The sequence below is a fragment of the Canis lupus genome, chromosome 8, assembly GCF_048164855.1.
Source record: "Canis lupus baileyi chromosome 8, mCanLup2.hap1, whole genome shotgun sequence".
Lineage (NCBI taxonomy): Eukaryota > Metazoa > Chordata > Mammalia > Carnivora > Canidae > Canis > Canis lupus.
Genome location: NC_132845.1, coordinates 22508025 through 22529055, shown reverse-complemented (window position 1 = coordinate 22529055; position 21031 = coordinate 22508025). Strand labels below are relative to the sequence as shown.

General features: G+C 50.3%; 1 protein-coding gene across 1 annotated transcript in view; it reads left to right on the top strand.

Moving 5' to 3' along the window:
• The first annotated feature begins 887 nt into the window (after positions 1-887).
• Positions 888-21031, top strand: part of ABCA4 (ATP binding cassette subfamily A member 4) — a 129551-nt gene continuing 109407 nt past the window's right edge. The window contains exons 1-5 of the mRNA XM_072834577.1: positions 888-1623; positions 9507-9600; positions 10724-10865; positions 12792-12931; positions 18155-18282. Coding sequence (XP_072690678.1) covers positions 1411-1623; positions 9507-9600; positions 10724-10865; positions 12792-12931; positions 18155-18282 — 717 coding nt within the window. The 5' untranslated portion in view covers positions 888-1410. The remainder of the gene's footprint in view (positions 1624-9506; positions 9601-10723; positions 10866-12791; positions 12932-18154; positions 18283-21031) is intronic.

The following is a 21031-nucleotide window of genomic DNA, read 5'->3' as shown; positions in this document are numbered from 1 at the left end:
TTTTGAACAAAAAGTTGGTTCAATACTGAAAACAAGTATCAATATCCCACTTGACTCATTGGCCACCAAAGTATTTGGCGAATCAGTGGGTAAAATTGTCAATGTCTGGATCAGTTATGGAAGCGGGTTAGTCCCAGCTAATAGTGTAGAATGATGATGTGTTTTAAACCTGCCACATATTTTCCTACTTGTTATGCCTTGACACGGCTTCACGTTTTAAAGCATTGTCAACATTTTCCTAATAGATACAGGAACTGACAATATTGACTATTTTGGAGCTCTTTCACTTTTTTTTTAAGATTTTATTTATTTATTCATGATAGAAAGAGAGAGACAGGGGCAGAGACACAGGCGGAGGGAGAAGCAGGCTCCACGCCAGGAGCCTGACGCAGGACTCGATCCTGGGCTCCAGGATCACGCCCTCAGCCAAAGACAGGCGCCAAACTGCTGAGCCATCCAGGGATCCCCACCCTTTTAATTCTTTAAAAGATATGACAATGTAGTTCTTCTCTTTTAAACTTTGCTGCAACTCTTTTGAGTTCTCTACTTGTATTAATATCACAAGCATGTACCCACCCAGGAACCGTATGCAGATACATTCCAATAGTCTGCAAATAATTTTGGCCCAAAGTCAGTTGGTCCAGGTCACGGATCCTCTCCTTGATTAAGATATCTCACAATAGGCAGGAATCTTTTGGTTGCAATTGCTAGGAGTCGAATGAGCTAATGTGGGCAAAGGGGGATTTTACTGGAAGGATCGAGGTATCTTTTTTTTTTTTTTTAATTTTTTTCTTTTTTTTTAGGATCGAGGTATCTTACATCTAAACTGCCTGAAAGAAAAGCAGGGGAGCAGCTGTGTCCCAAGGACAGCTGGAAACAGGGACAGGGCCGCAGCTGGGACTCCTGCCCTCTGCCTTGGCCTCTCTGTGCATTGCCTTCATTCCCTTTCACTGCAGATCAGGTTTCTCCTGCGGTGGGGTGCGCAGCCTCGGGGGCCCTCCCAGGCCGGATGGAGGCAGCCTCACACCTGCATCCTTTGGGAGCAGAAGGCCCCTTTGTGAAAAGAAAAAGGCACCCCTTTCCCTTGGATGCAGTCCTTCCAGCAGGGCCCCAGGTGTGGTCAGCAGAAGCAAGTGAGATCTCAGCCTAAGCTCTGCTCCTCGCCTGGGCGCCTTTGCCGGGAGCGCCCACTGACGCTGGTGTCCCTGCAGGGCTGTCGCTTCTCCCAGCTTCTGTGCCTCCGTGAGGTGGTCCCTGCTCCCCTCGGGTGCCCCATGAAATGCCCCCGTCTCCCTGTGCTCAGGGCCCAGCCACTGGAGCCGCTGGGTTTCTCTTTCTCTTCCTAAGAAGGGGCCAAGGAGTGGCAGGCTGCTCTCCTCCACCCAGGGCTTACGGGAATTAAAAGGGATTATGCTTTGGAGAGGGAGGCGAGCCTTTAATCGGCCAGACAAGGACGCAGCGGCCGCAGCCAGGGGTGCCCGGAGCGGCACTGATGTCCTTTCCTGTCGCTGCACCGACGGAGGGCTCGCGGTGATAACTGTTCCTGTGGTCACCAGCATGGGCTTCGCGAGACAGATCCAGCTTTTGCTCTGGAAGAACTGGACCCTGAGGAAAAGGCAAAAGGTAACAAGTGCAGTCTGCAGTCTCAAAGTGCCACGTGGAGCAAATACACATGGGGGCCGGGGCTGGGGCCGGGGCCGGGGCCGGGGACGGGGAAGGGGTGGGGAAGGTGAGCTGGCCATGGCCATTGCTATTTAGCACTGAAGCAACAGGTGGCTGCTCCATGAACCTCTCTGGCAAGTGTCCTTCCCAGAGGGATGGGTGTCTCTGTCCAGAGGTGGACACTTTCCCCTGCAGCCCAGCACGGCCACAGTATAGTCTTCTTTTGCCCTCCCTGCATATGAATCCATTGCCTGTCCCTCCCTTCCCACCCCCTTCTCCTCCCCCAGCCCCTGGTTTTGAAACCTTCCAGTCCAGCCCACAAGCCCTTGAGCATCCATCCATCCGTACTGTGCTGTGGGTAGATCCTAAGTCCCGAAGAACAGGCTCAAATGAAAACAACATGCTCCAACCGGACCAATGATACCAGCTTCTCAGACCATAGATTCTAGGAGGCACACTGGCTTTCCACATTTTCACATCTCTGACCTTGGGATGCAGCTCACAATCAAGTGACAGTGTAACTGGACACATCTGTTTCTTTCTTAGTGTGCAAAAATCAACAGTGCACCTTATGATCGACTGCTTCTTAGATTCAGTGAGACACAATAACTTATCGACTAGCACAGACGTTTATTGAGCCCTTCCAGTGAGCAGATCTAAGGGCTGGGCTGGGCCAGGGACATAAAAACAGAAGACCCAGATTCTACCCTGGACACACTTCTAGTCTGGCTGGGGGAAACCTGAAGGGTGTTTTGAGACCAAGAGCAATAAAAGTAGCACCAGTCAAATATTCCCCTGAGAAGTTCTTGCAAGAGCCACCCATAGGCGATCAGAGGATCCCAAGAGTGTACATGCAAATGCCAATTGGCCAATTTTCTAGAAAGGGGTGAAGAGTGAATATATAACTACAAGGAACATGTGCTTTGCTACAGCCTTGCAGTCTTGCAAATGCCAAATGACTAAAGATGCCGAAAGAGGAAGGAGGGGGGAAGGAAAAAGGGGTGGGTCGAGCTGAGATTAGACGGGAGGCAGGCAAGGTGGGGGAGATTTGGGAAAGAGGACAGGGAGGAAGATTGGCTGTGACGATGAAGAGAATGCATTTGTTGCAAGCCTTGATTTGAGATGGGTTTATGCAGGCGGGACAGGGTTTTCCTGGATGATGGAATGACTGTTAGGGGAGAAGAGGGCCAACCAGCGGAACATCTGAAGACCTGTGACTGAGTGTCTCTGTCAGGGTTCAGTCAGAGAGAATCTGGAATATAAAACTGTGTTAGCTAACTGTGAGGCTGGTAACTTAGTGGATAAAAGAGAACAAGGTATCATGGAGGCAGCAATTGTGGATGCAGCTTGCACCCCGAGGGCTGAGGGAACCAAAGGAAGAACAGGGAACTCTTAGCACTTGGAAACACAGAGGAGATGTTGGTGGAGCTGTAACCCGGGCTTGTGAGGAAGAGGCACAGTGAGACTGCTGCTGGGGTCTCCTGCCCAGATCCGTGCAGAAGGACCCTGGCTAGGTTTGGAGTATTTAAAGCAGAGAGATAATAGCTTAATAATTAGCCCAGAAAACAGCAAGTAGCAGAAGGCATAACCCAGCCACGTGAACAGGTGATTGTTTTTCTCTGGTATGTGTCGCTTGGACAGAACTCAGGGAGCCTGCAGGGGAAAGCCAAGTTAGGACCCCTTGTACATGGGAAACACCGCTGTCCTCGGGTTGCTTTCCTTGTCAGAGCTATTCTGATTTTCAAATTAGTGTTGAAGTTATTTGTTGCCTTCAGGAGCCAAGGGCTAATGGTAATCAGAGACTCAATCCCTTGCTTCCAAGAGCTTCTCTTTCAGAACGAAAATAGACAGAAGTTAAGCAGGATTCACTATTAAATGCATTGATTTATTAATGTGTTCCTTCAATCAGTGAATACTTCATAATCACTAGGTACTGTGCCAGGTGCTAGGTACATAGGTACATAAGGGCCAACAAGACAAGCATGGTCCTTGACCACATGATGTTTTTAGTCGATGAAATGCCAAGGACAATCCAATCTGCAACTGTTTCTTTCTCTCCTTTCTCTCTTTCCCATAAGAAATTAAGATTCTCACTTAATCCTACTCTCAATAAGCCCCTTGTGGCCTTCGAACAATGTACTTGAGGACATTACCTGCTGAAATTATTCCATTTCTGTGGCAAGCATGTTGCTATTACAGAGAATAACCCCATTTTCAAAGACCAGGTTTGGCTCAGAGGCCTTATAGCCTCTCCCTTTCCCTGGTGTTGGCGGGGGGCGGGGGGGGGGGCTTCCCCAGTTCAGGGACTCCGTCTTCCCCACAGTGTGCGCCCAGGGGCAACACGCTGCCAGCCTCTCTGTGGTGAGATAGGCCCACTCAGGCTGAGATGCCCGGCTGGGGTAAGCTCCCAGGACTACACCTGGTCTGGGCTGCCACTCACTTGATGCCATCCCGATGGCCTGGAATTCTAGATTGTCTGGTGCGCCTCCCCTGACTTGCCACTCCTACCATATTCCAGGAATTACCAGGATGTCTGAGCAAGATGGAGGCATCTTCTACAACCCCCAGCAGCTCTGACAGGGGTCTGTGGCACCTTCTCAAAGCTTTTAGTTCTTCTGGAAGTTTTCGCCTCAGCAAAATGGGGACTCTAAGGAAAGCACAGCACACCTAACCCATAACCCAGCTCCTTGGTTTTGAACTTCTCAAACTTCCATGGTTTGGGGTGTTTACTGTTGTGAACGGGAGCAAAACAGATACCAAATTTCCCCATCTCTCTTCTCCCAACCCCTGAGGGCCTAAGATGAACATCTTTAGATCTCTGCGTTCCTCCTTCCTTTTTTTAATTTTCTTCCTCTGTTAACATTTATCAAGTATTACTAAGCGCCTGGCACTGTACTATCACCTCTGTTCCAGGACAGAGATACCACTAGTGTCCCCATGGGTACTGATGAGGTCAGGGAGGCTTCAGAGAACGTTAGTGACCCGTGGGGCTGGAGGACATGGCCACTACCCCCACACTGTGGTCATGGAGACTGCAAAGATCCAGTGGCTGTCATTGAATCTATCGTCCAAACCAGGGCAGTTTTGAAAGTGAAAAATAGAACTAGGATCAATGGCCCCAGGGCAACACATGTAAACTAACACCTGACCTGGCAAACTGGGCTGTACAGTCACCCCATGCGTCCAGCACAGCCTGGTGGCTGGGTCACAGCCCCCACGTCCATGGGAGCTGGAGCCAGCTGGGAGCTCGCGCCTGCGCAAAGGCCCTGACCCAATAGCGTGCACAGCAGTGGAGTAGAAGGAAACACCGGGTGGGGGGTGAGGATGAGCTGGGAAGTTCAGGAAAGAAATGGGGTTTGGAGAGCATGAGAGAAGACTTCGCACGCAAGGAGTTGGGCTGCAGAATGGGCACTTCCAGTGTCAAGAGCTCTCCCCACTGTCCCGGACAAATGCACACCACCCATATTTGCTAGGGGCCAGGCGCTGCGCCAGGGAGGGTTTATAAAGATCATCGGGTGTGTCTCCTTTCCCTGAGAACTCACAGTGTAGGGCCTCCCTGGCGTCATCCCCTTGTCGCAGCTTCCATGGCAGAGCAGGATGTTTGGGGAGGCCTCCTGAGAGTAGGGGGCTTATCGTGTCCTGGACACCTGGTACAGCTGCAGGCCTTGGTCCTGGGCCCAGTATGAGGCAGGGAGAGCTGTCAGGGTGCAGGGACGGTGGGCAGCCTGGGTCGCATTCATCCAGGCAAGAATCCTGGCTGAGTTGTTGGTGCAGGGGGCAGAATCAAACGGCTCATTTCAAGCCTCGGCTACCCACCTTCAAATTGGAAACAGACTAGGAGGGAAGGAAATCTAGCTGGCCGAGATTTAAAACAACAAGCACAACTCTGCCCTTCCCTGCCACCCCTCCTCCCCCATGTAGGTCGAGCAGTAAAGAGAGGGGGAGGGGAAGCAAAGAGAAAAAAAGAGAGAACAAGGAAATACCAGTTTGGGGGAAAAAAAATTTCCATCGGCCCCTTCTGAGCCTTGGCTGGGCTTAATTAAAGTTACAGACATGTTTAAAGGGAAAGGGTGGGGGGAGTCAGAGCCGCCCTGAAAACATGTTTTTAATTACGCTGTGGAATTTCTCCCTGGGGTCCGCCTGTGCACAGTTGAGCATCAAGGACGGGGATGCCGCTTTGGGGTGGGGATGCTGAGCGCGACTCCGGCGGGGGCGCAGGGAGAGGCTGTTGAGGACCTGCCAGGCTGGAAAAGAGCTGCTGGTGGTCTTTGTATGGGAGGGAGCGTGAAATGCAGCCCCTCCAAAACAAACCCTCGCAGAGTTAGCACAATAACACCGACCTCTCAACAAACGTTTTTCAAAGATTACCAAGCACTACCTATGCCAGGGGTTCGCAGCCGCAGCTGCACACTGGAATTGCCTGGGAAGTGTTAAAAACAAACAAACAAACAAAACCCATCTTGATGCCCCCCCCCCACTCCTCCCCTACCCAGAACCTGAGTAATTGATGTGGGGGTTTGGCCTGAGCTCCCCACCTGATTCCAGCAGGTAGCCACCTGGGAATTGCCTTCAAAGAAGGTGGTCAAGTGGGGCAGGGACTGTAGGCAGGACACAGCAGCCCTAACTCAGAGATGGGGTGAAGGCGAACACCTGCCAGGCCACCCTGGGCCCTGGCAAAGAATGAAGGAGGGAACAAGGATTCTGATCTGGTCCCCCACAGAAGGGGGACTACAAATCACAATGCTTTGCAAAGACCAAGTACTTCAACAATACAAGAATGAATGAGAGGAGAGAGAGTGTGCATGAGGAGCCCTGCAAAGGGGGTGGGTTGTGCACCAGCTTGGGTTTGGGTGTTTTATCCATGGGGTCAGTAGGCCAGGCTGGCTGATCCCTCCCCCCGTCCAAGCCCCCCTAACAGGTGGAGCAGGGGACGGTGGGTGGTCAGTTTCTCAGGAAGCCCAAGGTTTCCAAACTGGCAAATGAGCTGTTCTGACTCCTGAAAGGGAGAAGGGGAGGAAATATGAATGTGAGTGAGGGGCGAGCCTAAGAGCTTACAGGTCATTTTAATGACATCCCTTTGCTCTTTGGGCTTTCCATAGTGTGCCGTGGCCTACTGTGTGTCCCTGTGGTCTTTGTGAGAAGTGAGGGTCAGTCATACATGGCTTGTGTTTGTTGAATGTTACCTCGTGCCAGGTTCTGCCCTAAGTGTTTTATACTCGCTTCATGCTCACATCTGCTCTGGGAGGTGGGTCCTCATAGCATCCCCTGTTTTACAGATGAGGTCCTGAGGCATGGAAAGATTGATCCGTCTACCCAAGGTCATGCAGCCAATACGGAGCAGGGAGCAGAGCCAGATAAAAACCTCAGTACTGACACATTCAACCTGCAGTGTGTACTGAAGGACAACATGGTCTCATTTCACAGATGAGAAAACTGAGACTCAGTGCTTGAACAAGCTCCAAAGTGATTCTTAACCCAGATCTTCCCATTCCCAAATGTCTAACATACCAGACTACTCCCAGATAGACGTTGCTACATGGAAGGAAGCTGACTGTCTTGGGAGAAAGCCAAGGTTGCACACAATTGTCTTAAGGGGAAGAATCAGATGTGTGGAATCTGGACTGGTTGTCTCACTTCCTCGGTGAAGACACCACGAACAACTTCCGGTTTCATCACTTGTACCTATCACTCACCCTGTGATCTTGCCAGACTTGCTCCCCAATCTTACTCATGGACGGGAGGACTTGGGTTGCAAGGCTTGAAGCCAGTGTACAGAACAGGCCTCTGGGGATGCAGTTTGTTAAATCTGCCAAAGGTTGGTGACCTGAGTGTCACCTCCAGCTTCCCATGGAGACTCCTAGGCCAGTCCTTGACAAAGGCTCACTCATTCCATATTTATTGGGTACCTATTATGAAGCTGGCCATTTGTCAGGTGCTAGAATCACAGTAGTGACAAAGATAGACATGGTCCCTGCCCTCAGGCAGCTCACAACCAGGAGGGCTCCATTTTCCTAAAGGAGTAATGACCCTGATTTATAATGAGTGATAAGGGAAGTGCAGGATGCTGTGGGAACAGCTGTGCTGGTACCAGTGAGACAGGTTCCTGGAGAAGAGGCTCAGCCCTCCTCCTCCTTTGGTCCGCGGGTCCTGGGGGAACTGCCAACATTCCAATGGCTATCAAGTGTGCTTGGGGCCAGTCTCTGTAACATTGGATGGGAGTTCTCTAATATTGATGTTTCGCCATCTTGTTGAAGAACGTGTCAGGGGAGCCCTGCGAAGTGAGTACCTTAAGGAAAATCTCGATCATATATAACATTTTGGTGTGCTTCCCCCATTCCCCCAACATCTGCCCTAGACATATTTGAATAAAACATTGAGTAAAAAGTTACAACTAAAAAAAAGAAAAAAGTTACAACTGCATAATCACCTGCCCTACACATTTTTCGTTATTTCTTCAATGCATTGTCCCCCGCCCCACCACCACCACCAATTTGTTACGATTTGCCATAATTCTGTAGCCCATAGACCATAATAGTGGGAAAGGAATAAACATTTACTGAGTACCTGCTATGATGTCTACCACCTTGCTGAGTGAGCATTCATGTACATTCCCTTGAAAGGAATGACAAGGGCAGCCCCGGTGACTCAGTGGTTTAGGGCCACCTTCAGCTCAGGACCTGATCCTGGAGACCTGGGATCCAGTCCTGGTCGGGCTCCCTGCATGGAGCCTGCTTCTCCCTCTGCCTGTGTCTCTGCCGCTCTCTCTGTGTGTCTCTCATGAATAAATAAATAAAATCTTAAAAAAAAAAAAAAAAGAATAACAAAAAGTTAAAGACCATGCAAATGACCTCAAGCAACTCTATGTATACTTAAGTCTCTATTCTTAGCCATCGGCACAAGTTCTCCTTCAGATCTTGTTTCCTTCCTAAGGTCTCTGGAGTGGGGGTTGGGTAGAAAAGGTATTCCATTTCCCAAATCACATCCCTCTCCTCCCCTTCCTCCCAGCAACCACTCACCTGCAACCCACGCCCTCTAGTGCTATGCCACAGAGTGTAGTTGTGACAACCAAGCTTCTTCCTTTGGAGTCAAGCGTCTCTAAACTCTAAGTTGAACCTAAATTTAAGGAGTGGGTTTCAACCATACATTGTTATCAGCAGCCTCTGCCAGTGTGGTGAAAACTCAGTTTTCCCTGCTTTCTTCCTTTAAGCAACAAGAAACTGTGGAAGGAAAAATGCTGGTAAGCCCAGATTCTTGTTAACTTTGCTATGGATCACGGTGTTTCAGAGTCCTTTGCTCATTCATTCAGTGACCACATATGCGAGATCTGATGTGCACTAGAAGAAGACGAGGCAGTGGGAGAGGTAGAAAATCTGCTTTCGTGTGCACACGGACACCTGAAAAGCACTGAAGCACACATCTTGGTCCTTGATGAAAGTCCTGTGTTAATACAGTTTCCTAAAATAGAGGCAGAGCAGAACCCAGATGGACACAAAGTTTTGTGAGTCTAGTATATCAGGGTAGAGGTAGTGAGGGAAAGGGGATAAGAGAAGGAAGTCTGGGTCCTGAGATCAAGCCCAGTGTTTGGCTCATGCTGGGCATGCAGCCTGCTTAAGATTCTCTCTCTCTCTCCTTTTGCACCCTCTCTCACCCCTGGCACTCTCTGTCTCTAAAAAAGAGAGAGAGGGAGAGAGGGAGAGAGAGAGAGAGAGAAAGTCCTTCAGGAGCTATACCACAACCAAGCCCTGTTGCACAGACACATGCTGAGTTGTGTGTCCACTCTGGATGTGTTTCCTGTAATCTTTTAACATCACTGGTCTTCCTCTCTTTTTGTCTTGTTTTTCCAGATTCGCTTTGTGGTGGAACTTGTATGGCCTTTATCTTTATTTCTGATCTTGATCTGGTTAAGGAATATCAACCCACTCTACAGCCAACATGAATGTAAGCATGAAGGGGGAGGAGCCCTGGCAATCCTGGAGGTCCCATCCTTTTGTTTAGAAAGGTCTTGGGGGTTGGGATGCCAGGATTGGATCTGCTTATCAACATTTCATGCCTCCAGTACAAAAACAAAGAATTTGCCAGCATTATACAAATGAGCTTTTTAATCATACATTTTAAAAAATACTTATATGTGGTCCCTAAAGAATTGTGAAATTAGTTTTTTCTGGTTCTTTCCTCTTTTTTTTTTCCATATTTAAACTCTTACTAGTTTTAAAGGGAGCAGATTATAAATGGGCTCCCTAAAATATTCTGGAGACCAATTTAGGGAAATGATCTGTACCATGCTAGAGAAAAAAGAGAAGGGGTGGTATAGAGCCATGTATAGTAACATTATTTCCTGGATCCCAGAGGTATCCTGGGACCTGGGATGAGCCTATGAGAGCCTCTTTTATACTCTGCTCCTCATTTCCAGCCAGAATGACATCTTCTCCCTCTAGGTAGTGGATGTGCAGACCTCAGGAGTAATACAAAGCTCTCAGGGCCCTGTTTTTATTCCTCTCCCTCTTGTTCATGAGTTTGATGCCCCAAGTTCTGGATCAGTCTCCTGTCCATCAAACTCTTGCTTGTTTACCTAGTTCTCCCTGGCCCTCACCGTCCCTCATCCTGCGCCCCCACCACCACACATCCTTGCCAAAGGACCCCATAACCTGCAATCCTCTTGCATGCTTAAGAACAATGTGGAAGGGGAAAAAAAAAAAAAAGAACAGTGTAGAAGGAATAGATGAACCTCCTCTCCTCCTAAGCATGAGCAACACTGTAAAGCCATCCTGACCTAACATCCCTCCACTGTCCCCCCTCCACTCCCCCTCTATGCTTCCCTCTACGCCTCTAATAGCACGTTTTCTGTCACCCCACTGCACTGGGAGCTTGAGAGGAGAGACCCTGTCTCTGGCACTCAGCACAGGGCCTGGCATATATATTAGATGCTCCTGCTTCTTAAATGTTGATGGATGAAGGAAAACACAAAGGGCTGGGCTCCTTCCTGCAGAGGCCCCAGCAACCAGAAGTGGCATCCCGCAAGGTTTCCATAAGTAACTCCTTGTCTTCATTTCCTGTCTTCAAGGCCATTTTCCCAACAAGGCGATGCCCTCAGCAGGAATGTTGCCGTGGCTCCAGGGGATGTTCTGCAATGTGAACAATCCTTGTTTTCAAAATCCTACCCCGGGAGAATCTCCTGGAATTGTGTCAAACTATAACAACTCCATGTAAGTGTTGAGATTCCCAAAATCTTAGGCTATGGCTTGAACGCATTTGTTCTTAACCTGAGAAGCTAAAGACCATTCCGAGAAGCTAGTGAAAACTAATGGCCCCACTTCCCCTCAAAATGAACACACATAAAACAGTACATTGTGCATAAGATTCCAGGGGACTTGTGGACTCCAGGTTAATGACTTCTCGCCTTGGGTCTCATTTCAAGTCAAATCCCATAGGAAGAGAGTCTACCTTTGGAATTCTCTCTCAGAGCAAAAGTAGGGAGAGCATGATATGAGCATGTCCTATAGACAAAGGTTCAGGGATGTGCATAGGGTCGTCCTTCATCCCCTGGGTTGATCTTGAGCTTACCTGAGGGACATCAACAAGGTCTTATTGGGGAGTGGCTATACTTCTGTAAACACCAGGTCAGACGAAACAGTATTTGGTTACTCTAGTTTTTCCTTAAAGTAGCTCTGGATATAACTCCTCTGGGAAAACCTGCATTTTGACTGAAAAAAAGGGACAGTTGGTAAGTCAGCCTAATGCTCAGAGGTAGCCTTCCCCACTGGGAATACACATGGCTGCTTGTGCCCAATCATGGCAGAGTAGAGCCGTTGTGGTATAGATTTAGGGCCTGCAAGCCTGTAATATGTATCTGTCTGCTAATCCTTGGCATATAGAAAGATAAAACAGAGAACGTCTGTCTTCCTGAGAATGTCAGGGAGGTGACGTTTTAGCTGGACTCACATAGTTGCAAACACTGCCTGGAGACTCTAACTTGCAATCTATAACTTCAGCTTGAGTCTCATTGAGGTGCCTGAGAAGAAACTGCTGCCCATCCATAGATAGCTCATGGGGTTGCACGGTGGGATCAGGGAGCCTGGGAGACATCCCAGTAGAGGCTAGATGGGGCTTTGGCGGGACTGGCACTGGCGATGTCCATGTACTGAGGGAGTTGGGGGAGCAGAGCTTCAGACTCCAGCTGCACTTAGCACTTAAACCAGGAAATCTGGGTTTCACATTTCACACACTCATTATAGGTGAAATACTGGCTTATTCAAGGTTCTTTTGCTTATAAGGCACAGAAGCCCATTCTGACAAGATGAAGCTCTAGAGGTTAATATAGGATTTGGACACTAGACCTTCTTACAAAGCCAAGGGAAGCCAGGCAGGCCTCAGGAGGGGTGGGACAGGAACTGGATGGCTGGGGACCGGCTCTCTCTTGTCTGAACCTGCAAGGTCAGCCTCTGTCCCTTTCTGGGCATCTACTACATTTGCCTCTCTCCATGGGCCAATGTCCCTGCTTCTCAATGCCCACACCGGCTCCGGTTGCCCAGTTCAGAGCACCTTGTCTTGGGCAATTGGAAGAGCATCATTGAATACCATTCAAATTCAAATAGGAACACAGCTGATTGGTTCAACTTCATTTTCCTTGTCCAGTCAGCCATAGCAGAGGATTTGTGTGTGTGTGTGTGTGTGTGTGTGTGTACGTGTGTGTGCATGTGCGCGTGTGCATGCATGCACTTGCAGGGAGGAACTTGTGGATTAAGCATGGCTATCCATGCCTATGAATGGCTGGAAGGGCAGGTCTCAGAGAAGTGGCACCAGCTGGGAAGAACCTCCAATACCATCTTCTAGCGTCATCCTGCTTTTAAGACATCTCTGGGCAGGAGACACGCAGAGCATGGAGTTAAGGAATGACCTGGCCCTGCCAAAGCTGGAAAACTGAACAAATTGCTCACCAGCTACCTGTCTGGTACCCTATAGGTGCAAAGAAGTTAAAATAGCCTTTTGGCCTTTGGCCTTGGCGATATTATAAGGACAGGTAATGTCGTAGTTGGCCAGACATGTGGTATCTTAAAAACTAGCAAGGAGTGTTATTATTATTATAAAATGGCAACAATATCTTTACTGAGGAAGCTTTATCTTTCTTATAGTTTGGCAAGGGTGTTTCGAGATTTTCAAGAACTTCTCCTGGATGCACCAGAGAGGCAGCACTTTGGCCACGTTTGGAAAGAATTTCAAACCTTGTCTCGACTCATGGACACCCTCCGGACTCACCCCGAGAGAGTCGCAGGTACGCTGGGCTTGCGTGTTTTCAGCCATCGCTTGCCTCTCCCTTGCCTCACCCATCAGAGACCAAAGGCATAGGAAAGAGTAGGAAGATTTGGTGGGAAAAGATCCTGGAGGAGGCAGGAAGGAATGGCTCTAAAGGTGGCATGAAGCTCACTTTGGTGCGGACTCCTCTTTCCATCAGCTTAGAAGTTAGGAATTTGAGGAGGGCAGGAAAGTCCTCGTTCCAGGTGAGTCTAGAGACAGAAAGGAGAATGCCCAGAGAGGTTGCACTCTGGGAAGCACGAGGCTAGGTTAAGTCTGGAAGCAGGAAGGAAGGGGTAAAAGGAGAGGCATGGGACCGTTTGCACTGAGTACCAGAGAGCGAGCTAACCAGGAGCGCGTGGAAGCAATGCCAAGTGAGGGCCCTGGGAGGTCAGAGTGCATATGTTGATCGTGGCATAAATATGCACAATCATTCCATTTCTTCCAGGGATATTCAGCCTCCCAGGCCCCGAGGCAGGTGCAGCGGGAACTGATGCAGGGCAGGGAGGTCCTGCTGGAGGTCCAGGAGACAAGGGGTTGAGAATGGAGACTGGAAAACATGCGTTGGGGCCAGGCTGCCTAGGGATGGATGGGAAGCCAGAAGTACTGCAATGGCCTGGGGGAGATGGGGGGACAAGGACCCAGAGGCCTCTGGGAGTTCCGTGGTCCTGTTTAAGGGCCAGGGTACTGAATAGGATGGAGGGCTTGATGACTGTCGTCAAAGGGTGAGCTCTGTGGATTCAGGATTTCCAAGGCAGGCAGGAGTAAGAGGGAGCCCCTGGCTGTGGCCACGGTGCGGAAGTGGAGCGGAGGCCAAGGCTGAACTGACGAGGAGGCTGAGGCAGTGAGAGGCCAGGCTGTTGGGCCACTGAGTTTGTGTGGCAGGTAAGGAGCCGGGCACCAGGGCAGGAGAGCCAGGGGGGCTCAGGAGCAGTGAGGGCTGAACATGGCAGGGGCCTGGGCACCAGCTGGAAACCTGTCCCACCCCCAGTCCCCCCAGCACCCCCATCCTCTGGAGGGCGGACGAACAGCTTGGAGGGAGCAAGCCTTGCTAGAAATCTAGGGGTCTCTGCAGTCCAGCAGGGGGAGAAAAGACTGCCAGTGGGGCAAGACTGTGAAGGCATGTGGCTCAGAGGCTGTGAAGGAAGGGGTTTGGAGGTGTTGCACGCATCCTGTGTTCCTAGGATAGGGACAGGTGGCGGAGACTCTCGGGGTGGCCTTGAGGATGACAGGGATGAGGAAGGGGGCTATGAAGAGGACAGGAGGGACTGGAATAAGGGCTCCCACTCAGGGTTCCAAACAAGAGAAGTGGGGGCCCTCCGGGGGTCCTCGCCCATGCAGCTCAACAACGGGTCAGAGCAGGTGTCCACACCGAGGGCTCCCGCAGCAGAAGTGGGAGGACTGAAAGGATCATGACCACACCTGGGGGAGGGTGGAGGGAAGCAGGGGGGCTTCAAGAACACAGAGCAGTCAGGAGGGGCAATTATCCTTAGGAGAATATTACCGTCTTCCCACCTGGTCACCTTCTCCCTTCTCTCCCTGTGGGGGGAATGAGGACAGGAGTATGTTCAGACGGCACGTTGAGATTACTTCATTACATTTTAATTCTCTCAAAATAGTCATGCATGCACTTTATGTAGTAATTTTCTACAAACCGGATCGCAGACACCACCTTCTTTGCTGCCCTGGATAGAAGAGTTTACTTAGCTCAAGCTTGAAGGACCTTCTAAGGTGTGAGCACAAATAGCATTTTCTGAAAAACAGGGGAGAGGCAGCAACCAGAAAGCACTGTTTCCTAGGATGAAAGAAGCAGATGAGAACATGGACCGTCTAACCCCTAGAGTGGTCGTCTACCCTCTTCACCCAGTGGGAGCAGGAATGAGGCAGACATTTCATTCTGTTGTCCGGTTGTCAGATGGAGTCCAGCTGGGAGGAAATGTAAAGGAAGTGATTTCAAACCACAATTTCTCTGTGGTCTTTACAGTGTGTGTATGAGAACCAAAGTCACTTCCTCCTAACCTCAGCACGGGACTAGCTTTGAGTTGGCATACAGTTGGTTCCTTCTGCAGGTCTTCAGGCTGTGGGGGAAAGTCTCTAAATAAGAACAGCTTCAGAGGTCTGGGGAGACAGGGTCAGAAAAGGTCAGCCAAGGCTCCCCAAGAGGCATTTAGGAGCTAGGAACAAAAATTCTGAAGCACGTTGGCTACTTTTGGAAAGAACTTCAAACCTTGTCTCATCATGGACACCTGCCCAGACTCACCCCAAGAGAGTCACGGGTACGCTGGGCTTGCGTGTTCTCAGCCCCCTCTTTCCTCTCCCTTGCCTCACCCACCAGAGAGACCAAAGGCACAGGGTACCATTCCCAAAGTCTCAGAAGGAATTCCCAGCCAGGGACTGAGGTCCACCAGCAACTTGGCAGACTTTCGGGATCCATCCCAGGGTCTCCTGGGGCCCTTGCTCACTCATTGAATCCTCGGCCCAAAGCCCCAGCGGAGTGTAGAGCCTTTGGGAGTGAGGTGGGCGGCTGTCACTGGTATGTGCTTTTGCCTGTCAGTTCCCAGTCACCTGGGAAAGTATGCCCATGGTTGACCCAGGCGGCCTTTTCTTTTGCTAGCAAACCTGTCCTACAGCATTCTCAGCAGGGGAGGATTAATGGTAAAACACCAGACGTGAAGCCCCCTCCCCTCTCGCCCCCAAGCAAGCACTGTGGTCTCTCAATCATCTTCAAACACCTTCTTCCCATGAGCCCCACACATTCTCCTGGCTGCTCCCCCACCAACCCTCAGCTCCCCTCAGCTCCACGGGCCTCAGCTGCCCCCTCCCCCAGCCTCTTCCCAGGGAAGCGAACAAGAAGAACCACATTTTAAACAAAATTTATTTTTCTTTCCTCGAGCCCCCAGTTCACATTTCTCCCTCGGGAGTCTAGTAGAGCTTCTGTCTGGTATCAGCCACCTCTTACATGTTGGGCCCCACGCTCCCTACAGGGTGGCCCCCACCCCTCTGCAGGTGGGACCAGCGCTCCCGCCCCTTCCCCCTCAGGCTACAGCAGCCCAGTCACCGGGCTCGGGGTGGGGAGAATGGTCACCCTCCCCAGCAAGATATTTGTAGGTAAGGTCAAGTGAGTGAGTTAAAGAATAACAAATTGATAAACAGTCAAATGGGGTCCCAACTCTCAGGTCACGACAACAGGTATTTATTGGGTGCCTCCTGTCATCCCACAGACATTTATCGAGGCCCTGATTCCATGTCAGGCTCTCATGCTGGGTGTCAGAGAGAGGTGACCTCAAGGGCTTACATCTGTGTACCCAGCATTGCTAGATATGATGATGGTCTGATGAAGGTATAATGAAAACAGGGTCCATAGCCCCCTACTCTCCAGAGACTGTGTGTGTGTACGTGTGTGTGTGTTGGGGGGGTGTCTCTGAGGCCAGTACATAACGTAATGCTGACTACGAAGAGGTGATTGGGAGACGGAAGATCAACTGAACTGGGGCCCAGCAGAAGGAAGAAAGGAAACTGGGTGATGGAAGTAAGATGACGCGACTTATGTTATCAGGAAAAAGAGGAAGGCATGAATACAATAGAGCAGCCCCTTTCAGACCCCTCCTGTTCTCGGCTCCCTCCTGTATTTGGGTTCCCCTGAAGCTTTTGGGCTTTCCCTATGGGGAAGGCGGTGAGCCTGGGCTGATGGCACAACTTCCAAGAGGCTGGTGTGGAGTGGAATCTCAGGACTGGTTGCCCCTGCCCCAGCTGCACTGCAGGCCCGTGGAGTTGACCCATCCCCTTTGAAGAGGAAATGAGCAGCAACCTCCATCTGGACAAGGCTCTTCAGAAAAAGGCACAACCTGAAAAGAGAAGGGAAGGCTGTCAAGCACTCAGGGGATTAGGCCTCTTGGTCACCTGGTGAGGGGAGAATTTGTGGGGGAGAGGATGGGGTGCTGGGGTGTTAGGATCAGGAAGGAGGAGGGACATTTGATAAGTAGAGTTAATTAAAGAACTAAGAGATAAGTAGTCAACTGGGCTCCCGGGGGAGTTGGGATGTAGACTTAGGCACATCATGTAACACAGATGCTTTCCCGTAACATTGAAATGATTTGATAAGTATCTGGGGCTGTCACCTTCTCTGCTGGCCCGTGCATCCTGAACTGTGGCAGTGGCCTACTTGAGGCTGTGTTGACCCTGGAAGCAGGCAGTAGAAATGTACCCTGGGTGTGAAGCCCCAGGGGGGCATCAAAATATTAGTGCAATCAGAACAAGCATTTTTGGAAGGCTCACTGTTTTCAGGCCTGGGAATTCGCCACTTCACAGTCCTTACCCCGAGTCACCCTCACGATAAGCCTGTGAGGTGTAGAAAGCACAGACATAAAGGGTTCAGTCACTTGTCGCAGGGTCACCTTAACTGTTAGGAGTCTTTTATGTCCCCTTATAAAAACACTTTTGCTTTTAGTATGTTTTGAGTGAAACCAGAGAGAATGTGATTGGGACTGAGCAGGGCATGAAATTAGAAGTCCAGGCAACAGACCATCCCCCGTTTCCCACTCAAAGCTCTTCTAGCCCCAAACAGCCCCATGTCTCCTAGTCCATGTCAGCACCCCGAGCTTACAGCCTTAGCTGAGATGACAGAAATGCCAGGAAGAGCATGACAACACAGTGTGGACACAGCATGTATGTCCTCTCACTCTAGACAAGGCTTTTTCAACCTTGACATTTTGGACCAGATGGTTCTTTGTTTCGTAGTAGGGAGGGAGGTTATCCTGTCCACTGTGGAATGTTACCAGCAACCCTGGCCTCTACCCAATAGCACCTCCCCAGCTGCAACACCCAAAAATGCCTGCAGACTTTGCCAGATATTCCTAGGGGAGACAAAACTGCCCCAGCTTTAGTTCCTCACCCCCATCTGGTTGAGAGTCACTATTCTAGACCAATTCCACAATGCATCTGATGACTCCTCCCCTGCCCTGAGCTAACTTTTTCCACCTTCTGTGCCTTCTCACTACGTTTTGCCTGGCTTTGTCAGCAGTAAATGCTGTGACTGTGTTGGTGACAGCCCACGGGCAGGAGCCCTGACCTCCAAGCATCCAGGGAACCCAAGAACAGAGTCTTCTGCTGAGACCCAATTAGAAATGTTTCCAATCAGTTCTACATGTTTTCCCTTTTTTAACTTACTCCCCATTCGACACCCTGTCCTTTCATTCATGTACAGGAAGAGGGATACGAATTCGGGATGTCCTAAAAGATGAAGAAACACTCACACTGTTTCTCATGAAAAACATTGGCCTGTCTGACTCAGTTGTCTACCTTCTGCTCAACTCCCAAGTTCGTCCTGAACAGGTGAGTGGATATCACTGGTCCCTGGAGGGGAGAGGTGAGCCCTGAGCCTGAGAAAAACAGAGGAGACCTTGAATTATTTTTCCTTCTTGCTTTCATATTCAGAATCCATGATTTGTTCTAAATATTCAGAAAAATACCTGGGGGCACTTGAAATAATGAGCCTTCCCAGCATAGGATTCTGAAGCAGTCTGAATCCTGGCAGCACTTCAGAGAGCTTGGATTTGTATAACTGGAAAGAACCTTAGAGATCACATGGCTCAGAATCCTCTTACAGCTGAGGAAACTGAGGTTGATTCATGTACTCATCAAATACTTAGGGACATTTTAGGTACCAGAACACAGCATGAACAATACAGGCAAACCCCTGACTCTGGGAGCTCACATTCCAGTTTGGACAATAGGCCATAATCAAATGAGCAAAGATAGGGAGCATTTCCAGGTCAAGACAAGGGCTGAGAGGAAAATCCAGCAGGGGTAGGAGTTGGGGAGGGGCTGGGAGGCATGGGATGGGGGTAGACTAAAATGACATGGTCAGGGAAGGCCTTCCTGCCAAGGTGGTGATGGAACCGACCCACGGAATACACAGCCGTGGAAAGAGCTGGAAAAGGACAGGTCAGGTGTGAGAAGCAGGCTGCATATGCGCAATGTCAGAGTGAGCTGAGCTGACCTGCCCAGGTTGCAGACCTCTGATTTCCTGCACGTTTTCTTCCCGGTGCTCCTTCTTCTATCCCCAGTGCACATTCTGACCCGTGCCCCCCGCCCCCAAAATCTATCTTACTCATATCATAATCTCCTATGCATTCAGAACGTTTTTACCGCTCACACATGACTTTCCGCGTCTGTGAAAGTCTGGGCCTCCCCGGCTTGTGCCCAGCATCCTGGGCGTGCGGGTTCCTGGTGTGATGCACACAGTGAGAATGCTAGATAAGCAGTGGCCCCACGGTGCAGACGCCCCTCCCGCCCCTCCTGACCAGGTCTGCACCTCCTCCAGACTGCAGGGGAGACTGAGACATAAACAGAGAATTTCAGGGCCTGTGTCAGCCCTGAGATAAAGGTCTGAGCCCAGAAGAGGGAGGGGGACCCCACAGGCCTGGGCCTGGCTGACTCTGTCAAAGGAGTTTTCAGGCTGGTCCTGTGCACAGTGGTGAAGAAGCCCACACTTGCTTTTCTGGCTTTTAGAGCCTGAGGTTTTCCCTGAAGCTACAGGAAGGGACCTGAGGGTCAGCATAAGGCGTTGTGTCAGGACCCTTGCCTGCAGTGCCCGGGCCCTTGAACTCAGGCCTGGCTGCTGCCCTGCTCCCCTCTCCCTCCCACCCCCAACCTGAGGGGGTGGCGTTGGCAGCATCCATGGCTCCTTCCCCTGTTTGCTTTCTCTTAGCTCATAAAACTCAAGTCCTGGAAATGCCTGTGATGACTTCCAGTTGGTAATAAAAGGGAGATGGAGATAAGGGCAGGAATTTAGGGGAAATTTCTTTCCAGTTCCTCGCTGACATGACGTTTGGATCTCCAGTTGCTGTGCTGAGCCTTTCATGTGGGGAGAAAGGGCCAGCGTCACTGGGCTGTGCTATTGTGTAGTGTCACTTGCTTTGATTAGCTGGTGTTTCCCTGATTAGCAAACGTCAGAGCTTAAGAGGAAGCCCAGAGCTCCTGCCCCTGGTGTCCCAGCTCTCTCTGGGCCCGGTGCCCTCCCTGCCTCTCGGCACGGTTGCCCACTGCACCTGCCTCCCAGTGTCTGTCTCCGAGCTCCATCCAGCTGCGCCACTCCTTACCAGCACCCAGCACCACAACTTTCCCCCACGACGGCAGTGTTCCCTCTCTGCACTGTCCTAGCTGGTAGCCACTGGCCACATACGGCCGGCCGGTAGGCACTGAGAGGGGGCTAATGCAGCTGAGGAACTGAGTTTTAAATATTATTTAATGTTGATTCATTTATATTTAAATAGCTACATGTGGCTTATCCAGGTTAGTTTGAATTTCTGATCAGTCAATCTCAGCAAACATGGGATTTTGCTCTTCAGGACTGCATGCCCCTCCTGGGTCCTCTCTGCCTGGTATCCAAGTACCTCCCTCCCCGTCTAGGAAATTGTTAGACAATGAGAGGAATCGTTGCTTGGCTCATCCCTCACCCCACCCCCACCCCGAGCCTTGTAAACTCCTGGACTTGCTTCAAGGCCCAGCTCAAGTGTTGCCTCCCCGGTGAAATCATTCATAAACCCTCCTTTCTCTGTTCTGTCCTCTCCAACTTCTCTACTCAACAAAGAGCTAACGGGTAGTGATGAAGCACAAGCTCTGGGTTCAAGTCTCAGCAAGGCCACACAGTTAACTGTGTGACCTCAATCGAGTTAAATAACCACTCTGTGCCTCCGTGTCCTCATTTAAAAAGCGGAAACAGTAAAAGTGCCTATGACTGTTATGGGGGTCGAAAAAATTAATATATGTAAAGCACTAAGAACAGTGCCTGGCACACATTGACTATTCAATAAACTCTGGCTGTTCTTAACACTCCCTCTTCTGTGCTCTGGTTTGACCACGTTCAATTTAGCACTTCCCGCTCTTTAAATGCCTGTGTCTCCAGCTAGCCGGTAAGCTCCTTGGAGAGCAGAAAACTCACCTTATTCTCTGTATCCCCAGTAACTGTTCTAGTCTCTGCAGAATGGGACTCAGTGAATGGGTATTGAATGAATGAGTCACTGTGTGAAAGAAGGAGCTGGGACCTTCATGGTGTTCCAGCTTTCCCACTAGCCTGTTG